The following is a 13497-nucleotide window of genomic DNA, read 5'->3' as shown; positions in this document are numbered from 1 at the left end:
ATGATGGGGACCTGCCAGAAGGACAAACAAAGGGAGCCAGTTTGAAGAGGCTTCTTTTAGCCAAATCATGGACACTTTGGTCATCAAAATAAATAATGACAATAATAGATTAAAACCCATAAAATAAAATGTCAATTTAGAAGTCTTTGCTGAGTTAAATAATTAAATAAATGGAGGAAAGGAGATAGCTTCCCTTTACAGAGGAATTCCACCTAATAAATGTAGAAGACATGGTGAAACTAGGAAACCACACACTGGCAACCACTACAGTGATAATCGTTTCAGGCTAACATCTTCAGTGAATGTTTAAACTACTGGTTTAGAGTCTGATGAGAAGCAGAGCTTTTTTATAGTGTCTAAGCATATCTCACAAAGTATGTGTTAACTATAAAGAGAACAATAGTAACATGACAGTGAAGAAATCTGACAAACACCACCTTAATTAAGTGTTCTAAATTAACATCACCAATAATGGACAAATAAATTCCACGTGCATCATGAAGAATCACAGTATAACTTTTGTGTGATTCTTGCCAAAAATGCATAAGCTTAAATCGAAGCTTAAGGAAACCGTCAGACAGACACAGATGGAAGGATATCCTATAAAGTAAACAGCATTTACTTTTCAAAATGTTTAAGATTATGAAAAATAAAGACTGCAGAGTACCAGAGTAAAGGAGACCCAAAGGTCACAACAGCTAGGTTACACATGACAGATTTAACTCAACTGGACCAGGAACAAATTTTTCTTGTGCTCTAAGGATGGAGTTGTGAAACATTTTCTCTAATGGATCAGATAATAAAAGTGTTAGGCTCTTTGGGTCACACTGAGTTTGTTGTGACTTTTCAGCTCTGTTCTTGTGTCCCCAAATCAGCCATAGACAATATGTAAATGAGTGGTGTGTCCATGTTCCAGTTCAGCTTAGTTAAAATAACAAACAAAATGGAGGCTCTCCTGATTTGGCCTGAGTTCAGAGTTTCTCAACACTACCTCACACTTCTACCCTCCAGTAAAGGATATTAGAGGGACAGTTGGAAACATCTGAATAAAAATCTGTTGTGGAAGTATTGTATCAGTGATAATCACATTGTGATTGTATAAGACAGTGTTTCTTGGCAATAAACACAAGTATTTGGGGTAAAGTGGTTTTATGTCTATAATGTGCTCTTAAATGGTTTTAAAAGCATAATATACAAATATGGTAGAATGTTAACATTTGCTAGTCTGAGGGAAATCGGAAATGGAGACTAAGAATTGTTTGTACTACTTTTGTAACTTTATGTCTGAAACTCAAAATTTAAAAATATTTTTAAGGCATATTTCAGATCAGGTGGGTTGGGAAAATATAACTTACCTCACAGGTCCATGTAAACATATTGTCAATTACTTGTTTTTATATATCTTGAAGAAATTCTAACTGGAATTTGCTTAATTCACATGATAGGCATTTTGAAATTTAAAATTTATTAGATAAATAATAATATTAGATAAATATTTTCATTTCATTACCAGCAGCAATAGGTTTGAGTGACTCCTAACAATAAGATTTATTTTGATGAATAAATTAGTTACCTCCATAAAAATAGCAATCAGCACAATGTATAAATATTATAAATAAATATAATAAATGGTAATAATATAAGGAAAGGAGATTTTCCTTTCCTTAAGTGTACACAATGATATAATGAGGTCCCATCTACTTTATCATGGCTTCCCATTTATCCTTTAAGCAGTTTTCCCTGGTTAGAAAATTTTAGTAGCTTTTAGGATTTCTGCTTCTGGCCAAGATGGAGTAACAGGGACTGGAATTACTCTTCAGCTTGAAACAACTAAAAACCTGGACAAAATATATGAAACAGCAGTTTTCAAGATATTGGACTGCAGGCCAGAAAGGACAGTGACCCTTGAGAGACAGGTGACAAGTGAGGTGAGCCCCAGCTTAGTGCCTGGAGAAAATTTCCAGTATATGATGTAATAAGGGGAATCCAGGTGGAACCTGGTAAGCACCTTGAGTTGCGGAGATGAACTGGGAATGTGAGGAGGCTAATTAAGGTAGTCAGAATTCTTTGGGCAGAGAACTGGAGAGGAAAGAGCTATGCACAGTTGCAGAGATCTTTAGAGGCTCCTCTCTAGTCTTCAGCTGAGTATTGAACAACACCTGTGTGAGTAAACTACCCAAAGCTGGGGGAAGATAAACGCAAAGAATTAGAGGAAAGAATTCCTAGAGCTCTCTCAATTCTATGAATTGTGCCTGTTGCCAATAGTCAAAGTGGGAAAAAAATCTCATAATTCACAGTGCGTCAACTAGAGTATTCAGAAGAGTTTTGTTTCAGTGGTACAAAATTAGGCCTAGACTAAATGCTGCTCTGGTTTCACCTAAAAAACTTAAGCATGTTTGAAAGGATCAAACATTTTCTAAATAACTTAGAACTAGAACAAAGCTGAAGAATATTTAAAGAAAGGAAACATATCCAGCACTCAGAAAGGTGGTAAAATTCATTGTGTCTTAACATATGGTCAAAATAACCATAAAAAATGTAGGAAAATGGTTCATAATGAGAAAAACCAGTCAATTAAAACCAACCCAGAAATGACACAAGTGGTAGAAAAAGGCATTGACTGTTAATTATATTTGTCTTCTTTATGTTTAAGAAGCTAAGATCAGGACTGTACAAAACTTTTGTCAAAGGATAAAATGGTAAATATTTTTGTTTTTGTGGCCCAAACAGCCTCTGTTTTTTAACTACTCAACTTTGTTGTAGCGCAAAAGTAGCCAGAGACAATGTCTAAATGAATTGACATTACTGTATACTGGAGTATAACTTTATTTCTACTATAGGTGGTAGGTTGCATTTAGGCTGCAATTGCAGATCCCTGAGCTGGAAGAGAGATTGGAAGTTAAGTAGAGGACATGGAAGATAAAAAAAAAGAGACGATCCAATTCACATTTGTAGAGATGAAAACTAAACTATTTAAATGAAAAATACCCTTGTGGTATTAATCACAGATACATGCTGTTGAAGAAGAGATTAGTAAACTTGACAGCATACCAATAGAAGCTATCCAAAATGAAGCACACAGAGAAAATGTCTGAAAAAGATCATTAGTGAACTGTATTTTATTTTCAAATGGACCAATACACTTGTCATTGAAGTCATTGAAGGGGAAAGAAAGAAAAAGAACGTGAAGTCGCTCAGTCGTGTCCAACTCTTTGCGACCCCATGGACTGTAGCCTGCCAGGCTCCTCCGTCCATGGGATTTTCCAGGCAAGAGTACTGGAGTGGGTTGCAAAGATAATGAGTGAAAATTTTCTAAATTTGGTGAAAACGGAGAAGGCAATGGCACCCTACTCCAGTACTCTTGCCTGGAAAATCCCATGGATGGAGGAGCCTGGTAGGCTACAGTCCATGGGGTCTCTTAAGAGTCGGAAACGACTGAGCGACTTCACTTCCACTTTTCCCTCTCATGCACTGGAGAAGGCAATGGCAACCCACCCCAGTATTCTTGCCTGGAGAATCCCAGGGACAGCGAGCCTGGTGGGCTGCCGTCTATGGGGTCGCATAGATTCGGACACAACTGAAGCGACTTAGCAGCAGCAGCAGCATAAAATAAAACAACAGTTCTAAAACTCAGTGAACCCCAAGTGCAAAAACTATTACCTTTTTTTCCTGGAAACACATCATCATCAAACTGCTTAACCTCAGTGATAAAGAGAAAACATTAAATGCAACAGAGAAAAATGATGTATTACATACAGAGGAACAAAGTTAGATAGCATGACAGAGGTTCCTCATCTGAAACCTTGCTAAGAAGAAGAGGACAGTGAAACAAAGAGTGTTAAAGTTCTCAAGGGGGAAAAAATATGGCAAACTAGAATTCTAGACCCAGCAAAGGCAAAAACAAAGACAGTCTTCGACATAAGAAACTGAAAAAGAATCAATCATAAATAGGCCTGAGCTATAAGAAGTGCCAAAGAAATCCTTCATCCAGAATGATAAGTGATTTTGTAGCTCTGGGAGTGTATGGAGGTTAGACAGTTTAATTCAGAGTTTCTTTCTTTAAAAAAGGAATCTTTTAAACCTACCCTATTCTAATCCCTGTCTTCCAAATTAAGCAGTAGTTTAAAAAAGTGTGTTGTTATTTAGAGGATGATCTTTTAGATAGTGTTCTAAAAGTATTGTTTTACTGATACCGAGTTAATGTTTTTGATTAAGTATAGTTGATACTATGTACTGTTCAGCATTTCACTTTTTAAAAATACTACATTCTTCTGGATATATAGATGAATAGATCTGGTAGGAATTGAATGCTAACTCTCAAGGGCATCCCACTCTCTTGAAAATAGTCCCCTTAATGTGGATCACAGGTATAACTGACTTTACTTGACTGTGGATTAAAAACACAGAATAACCAGGTTTTATACTGAGATACAGAAACAACTAGCTTGTTTTCTGTGGCCTGTAGTCAGTTCAGTTCAGTTGCTCAGTCAGGTCAGACTCTTTGCGACCCCATGGACTGCAGCATGCCAGGCCTCCCAGTTTTTCTCAAACTATACTCTGCAGCTCTCTGAATTGTTTGCAGGTGTTGGATGTATGTGTGGAATTACTTAATGCAGCAAAAATAAGTTTCTTTACGAGCAGACAGTTCATATTGGAACCTTTATTATTTGGATTTTACAAGTGACAAAAATCCAATTTGAGAAGTACAGAGACTGATCCCATTGGTAAGGGTGACAGTTTAGACCTTCCGTCTTTGTGGGCCACTTTTCTCCTTGAGTATTTGGGATTGGCTATGGTTAGTTCCCAGCTCAAACGCTTTCCCCACAGTCCCCAGCCCCCAACACACACACACACACATACACACATGCATGCGCGCGCGCTCCGTGCGTATGGTTTAAATCACTTATGCACCCTTTGGCGCAGTCATGGCAGCTTAACTGAATATGGTAAGGAAGTAAGGGTTCTATTTTCAGATGATTAGGGGTTAGCACCAGTAAGGACATTCTTTTTTGAATTTTGCTTGCGATATAAAAGAAGTACACATTTATAAAGGAAAAAAGTCAGAAGGTTGACAAAGTGATAGTTTAACCATGTCAAATCTTAATGGCATTTGCCATGATTTCATGTTAGTAAAAATATTGATAAAAATTTCTGCTTTTCTAAACATTTAAGCTAAATGTGTTTTAAGTAAGTAAACTCAAAAATAGTTGCTCCGTGCTCTTCAAATAATTTTTAATTGGCTTCCATTCAGAATGAATATTTTATAAGGAATTATGGAATGAAATAAAGAATACATAAACTTCAAAACTTGTTAAATAGTAACTGTTATAACAGATTATGAGTTTCAGCTTTATTGTTACTGTTTTTTTAAAATAATTCAGTAATACAAAGTAGTAGTTCTACTGGTAAGGTTCTTATAGAACCTACATTGTTTTCAAATGATAAAATTTCCCTCATTCTTTCTTAAAAAGACATTGGATGATTTTCTCATCTTACTGTTGGAAGGAACAATTTTGGTTTTCTTTAATACACTTATTTTCAGCCCAGGTGAATTGCCCCACCCTTCTGATAGTTGGCAATATCTGGAGACATTTTTGGTTGTCACAGATGGAGGATGCTCCATCTGGAGATGCTCCTGGCTTCTAATCGGTAGAAGTTAGAGATACTGCTAAACACCCTCCAGTGTACTGCACAGCCTCCTCACCACAGAGAATTGTTTAGCGCAGGATGTCAACAGTGCCTAAATTGAAACCCCATTCATTTGAAGAAACTCTACTCTGTTTGAGTGAAGAGCATATGTGCTATCACTTCTGGGCTTTACTTTTTAATTGTGTTTCTTTTGAGTATATTGCCTTAATTTTTTTTTAATTGCTCTTTAAGATACAAAATAGAACCATCAACCTACAGTTGCCAGAGAACATAATTTTAATGTTTGATATTCTATTAACTGTTTTTTTTCTTGTTGAAGCTATTTGTTAAATTGTTATTACAGAACAACTATTATTAAAGTTTTCAGTTGCTTTTTCAAGATTTCTATTATAAATACGAAGAGAAAAGAAGGAAAACTGGAGCTATCTTGCATTCATCATAAATATGTTGAGATCTGTACTCTTTTGTCGTAATGGTATTGTGAACAGTTACTTCCATTATGAGCAGCTAGCATGATAACCAGTGCCTGGGAGGTAATGGGCTCTCAATAAATCTTTAATGGGAAGATGGATAAAAGTGCAGCTTACCTGTTATGCTTGCAAAAACTCGTGCCTTGGAAGTCAGGTGAGACACCTGATCGTTTACCTCCTGGTCCTTTCCAAGTTTGCTGTCAAACTTAAGTGGAAGTCTTCCAACCTCTACCTCCTGCCCCCTTCCTCCTGCTGTTCTAAGAAAATAATAATAATAGGTAGAGTTTCCTGTCTCTTGATACTTGTCAGTTTGTGGGGATACTTAATTTAAAATATTTTTCACAATATGAGCTATTAATGTCATTTTTTTTAAACAGGTGAGAAAGCTCAGGCTTAGTAATTGATAAGAGTTAAGATTCAGACCCCTGTTTCATACCAACACTGGGCTCATAACCAGTGCAAAATATCTAATAATATTAATTTTGTCTTCAAGGATCAGACTGCCTAAGTTTGAATCCTGAGACTTCAGTGTCATTTTGGAAAGTTAGTTAACTGTTCCTCCATTTCTAAAATGTGCCTATTAGTGTGTCTTAGAGGCTTTGCATACTGTTTGGGATCCTGACATCTGACACACTAAGTAATTGCTAAATGATATAATAGAGACTATAATGCAAGTAGAGTTCAGTGTGGGGAAATATATTTGAAATTGCTTCTTAAAAATATTTTTTCAAAACTATTCACATTTTATGCCAGTGACTGGACTTCTGCATCAGTTTTGTCAATATATTGACCTTCTGGCTTAGCTGTTGTTTCTTTATCTACCTTGAATACTTTGGTCAGTCACGTGACTTAGTAGCACCTCAGATCCTGTGTTCTCCTTATCCTCTCCATGCTACACCACTTGTCCACTACTCAGCAGGTTTGAGAATGTGCTGTCTAGTCCCTCGGAATGTTAGTGGGAATTGTCACTATCATTTATGAATTTCAACATTAGCCAGTCCTTCAGTATAGATTTTCAATCATTTACATTGTCAGCTTCTTTCTCCATTCCCTAGAGAGTATTTTCAAATATCAGTAGTACCTGTGGCCTTCTTCTTACCTGTTAGGCATCACAGCAGACTCTCATTTTACAAAAATTGGTAAGGCTTTTTGTTGGCTGGTGCCTGACATCTTGCTAAAACTAAAGAGACTTACACCTCTGCAGCATCTCACTCTTGATTGTTACCTTCTTTTGAGGTTGTCTCCTTCCTTAGCATCTAATAGACAGTTTCAGTTCTACCCTTACTGGTTCTTCTTCATTTCCTTTTATACATTTTCTTCTTGACATTCCTATCACTGTGTTTTCTTTCTGAGAGATTTCATTCACTTCCATGGCTTTAGTTGTGAGCTATATACCAATCCCTATTTTTCCAGCCCAGATCCTCTCTGGAACTACAGGTGGTTATTTCCAACAACCTATTGAATACTTCCAGCTTGGAGTTCTGGGGCATTTCAGAGTTGACGTTTGTCAAATATAATGGAATTTATTATACACTTCCCTCTCCTGAAACAAAAGGCTTAAAAGTTGTCTTCTCCTGTACTATCTTCTATTACCGCTTTCTTAGTGTGTCAGCCTTATTTCAAGTTTTTCTCTGTGCTTTCTAAACTCCTTTCCCTATTTCACTACTAGAATTAACTAAAAAAGAAAATTGACCGTATGTCTTAAAAAAAAACAACCTTCAAGATCTCATGTTGCCTTTTGTGTACATTGAAAATCCAGATTCCACAGCATGGTGCTTTTTTTTTTTTTTGATTGATTTTGTTTCTTTAGTTTTAGTTTGTGAGATCTTCAATCTTCATTACTGCATGTGGGATCGTTTTTTTTAGTTGCCCGCATGCAAAGTCTTTAGTTGCAGCATGTTGGATCTAATTCTGTGACCAGGGATCAAACTCCGACCCCCTCCTTTGGGGTCACAGAGTCTTAGCCACTGGACAACCAGGGAAATCACAGCATGGTGGTTTTTTTGGTAATGGGGTTCGGTGGCTCAGATGGTAAAGAATCTGCCTGCAATGTGGGAGACCCAGGTTCCATCCCTGGGTTGGGAAGATGCCCTGGGGAAGGAAATGGCAACCCATTCCAGTATTCTTGCCTGGAAAATTCCATGGACAGTGGTGCCTGGTGGGCTGCAGTCCATGGGGTTGCAAAGAGTTGGACAGGACTGAGCAACTAGCACTTTCACTTTGGGATAAAATTAAATATGATCTTTTCCCAGTTTCAAAGAGGTGGATTTTTTTTTTTTTTAAGATTTTAAGTTTTTTCTAGGTATTTTAAGAATTTTATTACCTGCTATTGCTTTTATCATCATCTGTCATAGGGTGGTATTTGAAGTAACTTAAACTTTTATATTTAGTATTTAATTTTTTTTTTTTTAAGATTTATTTATTTTTGGCTGTGCTAGGTCTTTGTTGTTGCGCATGCTTTCTTCTCTAGCTGCAGCAAGCGGGGACTACTCTTCATTGCAGTGCACAGACTTCTTTCTGTTGCGGCCTCTCTTGTTGTGGAGCACGGTCTCAATGGCACATAGGCTTCGGTAGTTGCAGCACGACTCAATGGTTGTGGCTCAAGGGCTCTAGAGTGAGGGCCCAATAGTTGTGGCGCATGGGCTTGGTTACTCTGCAGCATGCGCGATCTTCCTGGACCAGGGATCGAATCAGGGTCCTTTATTACCTCTACCCTCCTTTATATAGGTACTCCCTATTGGAACTTTTTGGTCATACCTCTGTTTGAACCATGTATTTCATTACAATTTGTTTTCCAAATATGTTTTACTGTCTTTACTGGACTTTGAGCTTTGTTCCTGTGGTAAGGATTAATTCTCAATCTGTTAGATTCCAGTGTTACCTTTTCTGCCTTGAATCACTAAATATAAACACTGTCATCTAGATTATCTCATTTACCCACAACCACCCTATATTATGTCAGCATTATTCTTATTACCAGATACAGAAACCAAGCTAGATGAGGCTAAGAGATATGCCCCAGGCCACTTAGTTTCTGCGTGCTACAAGTATAAATTCCCCATGTTTGATAACTTACTACTATCCTATGGGCTTCCCTAGTGGCTCAGACTGTAAAGAGTCTGCCTGCAATGTGGGAGACCCACCTTCCATCCTTGGGTCGGGAAGATCCCCTGGAGAAGGAAATGGCAACCCACTCCAGTATTCTTGCCTGGAGAATTCCATGGACAGAGGAGCCTGGCAGTCCATGGGGTAGCACAGACTCAAACACAACTGAGCAGCTAACTCTTTCACTTCACTTTTCATTAATCTATAGCTGTCCTCTTGTACATTTGTCTTTTTACTTATAAATAAAATAGTATTCAGTTTATTAAAAGTGCTTCTTGATGATTGTTTTTGAAGCACTTTTGCCTTAGTTTTGTAATGTGTTAAACATCTTAAGAATTAGGATTCTACTGAATCAGATATGTGAAAGTTTTATCTGTGTAGACCTTGGGTTCTTTGTATTCTATTGTATTGCTTAGCAAAATAATTGATAAATATTTTTAAGGCATTGAACTTTTTATACAGCATTTGCATAATAAATGGATAGTTGGGAGTACTTTGTACCCAAAACAATTAACATTGTTTTTTTTCCAAAATTTAATTGTTTTTCCCTAATTTGAATTACCCTTTATTAAACTTTGTGTTTAGTAACATCGTTGAGAATAATTATGAGTTTGTATATAAATAATAGCCCTTTCTTCATCCATTTGTAGGGTTGTTATTTTAAGAACACATAATAATAAATTTGGATGACCCGAGGATTTCTTATGGTTTTGTATTTGGTGAAAAACACTCATTCTAATAGCTGGAGGAGAGGGGCTAGTCTTAATGGTGAATTAGATTATTAAATACAAAAGTATTGCACATGATTAATTTTACAAAGGGTTTAAAGCCTAATAAGCCATGTGCTTGGTGTTTCTAGTTACTCTATAAGTTGTAATTGTGGTTTAATTGAGTTATATCATAAATTCCTATAGTGAGGGACAGTTTCTTTTCAGAGAACAAAGTATACTGTTGAAGATGAGCAATATTTATTTCCTCAGTGTATAATATTTTTAAAATTTAGTTATGGTTTGTTTTCCTTTATTGTTTTCATTTTTAGATTTACTTGTTTGAAACATTTTTAAGCATTCTTTTTACAGAACACAGTAATATTCCAAATCTTATCCCTGTAATAATATTTATATTTTATTTTAGGGAAGCTATGCGAAATTATTTAAAAGAGCGAGGGGATCAAACAGTGCTTATTCTTCATGCAAAAGTTGCACAGAAGTCATATGGAAATGAAAAAAGGTAAGATTATTTTTTCTTTTTGTGGATAGTTGATCAATAGTTATCACATGAATTTGCAAATAATGTATTGATATTCAAGTAAGAGAATGGTTTCTATTATTGGGTTATTTGCAAATACAAAGTGAAAAGTACAGGATTTGTCTCTATTGTCTCTATTATAAGTACAGATCCTCTGGCTAAATCCCTGATTTCACAAAATGAAATAATCCATAATTTTTAGTCAGGACTGCATGGTGTTCCCTAAGTACTTCTGTGGTACATTAGCTCATTCAAAAAGTAGTTTTCCTTTTAGTGCAAAATGTAGTTTTATAAAGAAATATGACCTCAGTATTACCATTTTAAAAAGAAAAAGGCTTAAGCAAACCCCAGAATTGAATTATGGAGTGATTGTGAAGAAGAGGACTCCCAGCCCTTTCCACCGTGACTGTGTGCCTGTTCAGGTTAAGGGAAAAACAGCAGAGTTGAGCTGGTGCTCATACTATGTGAATGTGGCATTACAGAAATGACCTATAAATCAGATTAGCCAAAATTAGATTATAACAGATTTTAATATTTAGTGTTTATCTTAGTATCTTTTAAATTTCAACAGTTTTACTTGTGGGTTTTTGTTACTTTTTTTTTCACTTAGTTCCTAGAATTTTCCTCTTAATAGTTTCTCAAGTCTCTGTCTTTCAGATAGCATTTTTATGTTAAGCATAAAATAACATGCTTTGGTGGACAAGGCTGCTTATGAAGGAACATGAAAGATTTTTTGGGTTGGCTCGAAAGGTAATAAAACTGAACTGGAAGAAAGAATGAAAACTCAGGTTTAAGTATTGGATTGAAAGGAATGAGTGGAGTCTTTGTAATTCCACAAAATCTTTGTGAGTTTGTGAGATAAAGGAAATCTTAGCATATGCATAAAAGAAAGGAAATGGAGTACATTGATTTAATGTGCTAAAAAAATTTTAAATAGTCTATTTCTCAAACTCCTCTAAATCTGAGCTGAAACTACTTAGTTGATAATGTTATCATCAAGGAGGAAGAGCAGCTGAAAACAGTATTTAGGACTCATATTGTCAAGTGTTCTTTTTTAGTTATTCAAATTCTCTAAATTTCTGATTACTCATGAAACTTAATCATCTGATTCGAATACTAGAAGTTGGTACCTATGGTTTGGGACATAGAAACCATATCAAGATAGTGGCCCCTTTTTGCATGAAGCTGATACTGGACATTCAGGTCTTCTTGCCCCATGACATCATGTAAATATAGGAGACGGGTTTTTTTTTTTTTAACTCCTAAGCAAAACAAGTCAGTACCTTCATTACTTGAAATGGATCTAAAAGGCCAGTGTTGCACCTCATGGTGAGACTGAAGAACAGCTTCCCTTTATCCAGTCATGATCTAGACATTGTTCGGGAAATGCCTTGCTGCTGCTGCTGCTAAGTCGCATCAGTCATGTCTGACTCTGTGCAACCCTGTAGACGGCAGCCCACCAGGCTCCTCCGTCCATGGGGTTTCCTAGGCAAGAGTACTGGAGTGGGGTGCCATTGCCTTCTCCGCGGGAAATGCCTTACAGATGTTTTAAAGTTTTAACCCTTAGAAGAATCTTGTAAATAGGAATGCATTAGTGAGGAAACAAAAGATCAGAGACTTTAGAAATGGGATGGTAGACAATAGAATAGAAAATACTAGAGATCTCTTCAAGAAAATTAGAGATATCAAGGGAGCATTTCATACAAGGATGGGCATGCTAAAGGGCAGAAATAGTAAGGACCTATCAGAAGCAAAAGAGGTTAAGAAGAGGTGGCAAGAATACACAGAAGAACCATACAGAAAAGGTCTTAATGACCTGGATAGCCACAATGATGTAGTCATTCACCTAGAGCTGGACATCCTAGAGTATGAAGTTAAGTGAATCATAGGAAGCATTATTATGAACAAAGCTGGAGGTGGAGGTGATGGAATTCCAGCTGAGCTATTTAAAATCCTAAAAGAACATCGTCTTTTAAAGTGTTGTGCTCAATATGTCAGCAGATTTGGAAAACTCAGCAGTGGCCACAGGACTGGAAAAGATGAATTTTCGTTCCAGTCTCAAAGAAGGGCAATGCCGAACAATGCTCAAAACTATCATACAGTTGCTCCCATTTACATGCTCTAGCAAGGTTATACTCAAAATCCTTCAAGCTAGGCTTCAGCACTACGTGAACTGCGAACTTCTAGATGTACAAGCTGTGTTCCAAAGAGGCAAAGGAACCAGAGATAAATTGCAAATATTCGTTGGATTGTGGAGAAAGCAAGGAAGTTCCAGAAAAACATCTACTTCTGCTTCATTGACTATGCTAAAGCCTTTGACTGTGAATCACAACAAACTGTGGAAAATTCTTAAGGAGATGGGATTGCCAGACCACCTTACCTGTCTCTTGAGAAACTGTGTGTGAGTCAAGAAGCAACAGTTAGAACTGGACGTGGGATAACTGACTGGTTCAAAATTGGGAAGGGAGTACGTCAAAGCTATATATTGTCATCCTGGTTATTTAACTTTTATGCCGAGTACGTCATGTGAAATGCTGGGCTTGATGACTCACAAGCTGGAATCAAGATTGTCAGAAATATCAACAACTTCAGATAGGCAGATGATATCATGGTAATGGCAGAAAGTAAAGAGGAACTAAAGAGCCTCTTGATAAAGGTGAAAGAGGAAAGTGAAAAAATGGGCTTAAAACTCAGTATTAAAAAACTAAGATCATAGCATCTGGTCCCATCACTTCATGGCAAATAGAAGGGGAAAAAGTGGAAGCGGTGACAGATTTTATTTTCTTGGGCTCCAAAATCACTGCAGACTGACTGCAGCCATGAAATTAAAAGATGCTTGCTTCTTGGAAGAAAAGCTATGACAAACCTAGACAGCCAGCATATTAAAAAGTAGGGACATCACTTTGCCAACAGAGGTCAATATAGTCAAAGCTATGGTTTTTACAGTAGTCATGTATGGATATGAGAGCTGGACCATAAAAAAGGCTGAGTGCCGATAATTGATGCTTTTGTATTGTGATACTAG

General features: G+C 36.7%; 1 protein-coding gene across 24 annotated transcripts in view; it reads left to right on the top strand.

The window, feature by feature from the left end:
* RBPJ (recombination signal binding protein for immunoglobulin kappa J region) overlaps positions 1–13497 on the top strand; it is a 228212-nt gene that overhangs the window by 189162 nt on the left and 25553 nt on the right. For all 24 annotated transcript variants that reach the window (XM_081534401.1, XM_081533416.1, XM_081534742.1 and 21 more), the window contains one exon: positions 10359–10454. In XM_081534401.1, coding sequence (XP_081390527.1) covers positions 10359–10454 — 96 coding nt within the window. The remainder of the gene's footprint in view (positions 1–10358; positions 10455–13497) is intronic.

The sequence above is a fragment of the Giraffa tippelskirchi genome, chromosome 1, assembly GCF_054371585.1.
Source record: "Giraffa tippelskirchi isolate mGirTip1 chromosome 1, T2T-mGirTip1v1.2.pri, whole genome shotgun sequence".
In the NCBI taxonomy this organism is placed as follows: domain Eukaryota; kingdom Metazoa; phylum Chordata; class Mammalia; order Artiodactyla; family Giraffidae; genus Giraffa; species Giraffa tippelskirchi.
The sequence above is the reverse complement of the archived record's forward strand: the minus strand, read 5'-3'. Positions and strand labels throughout refer to the sequence as shown.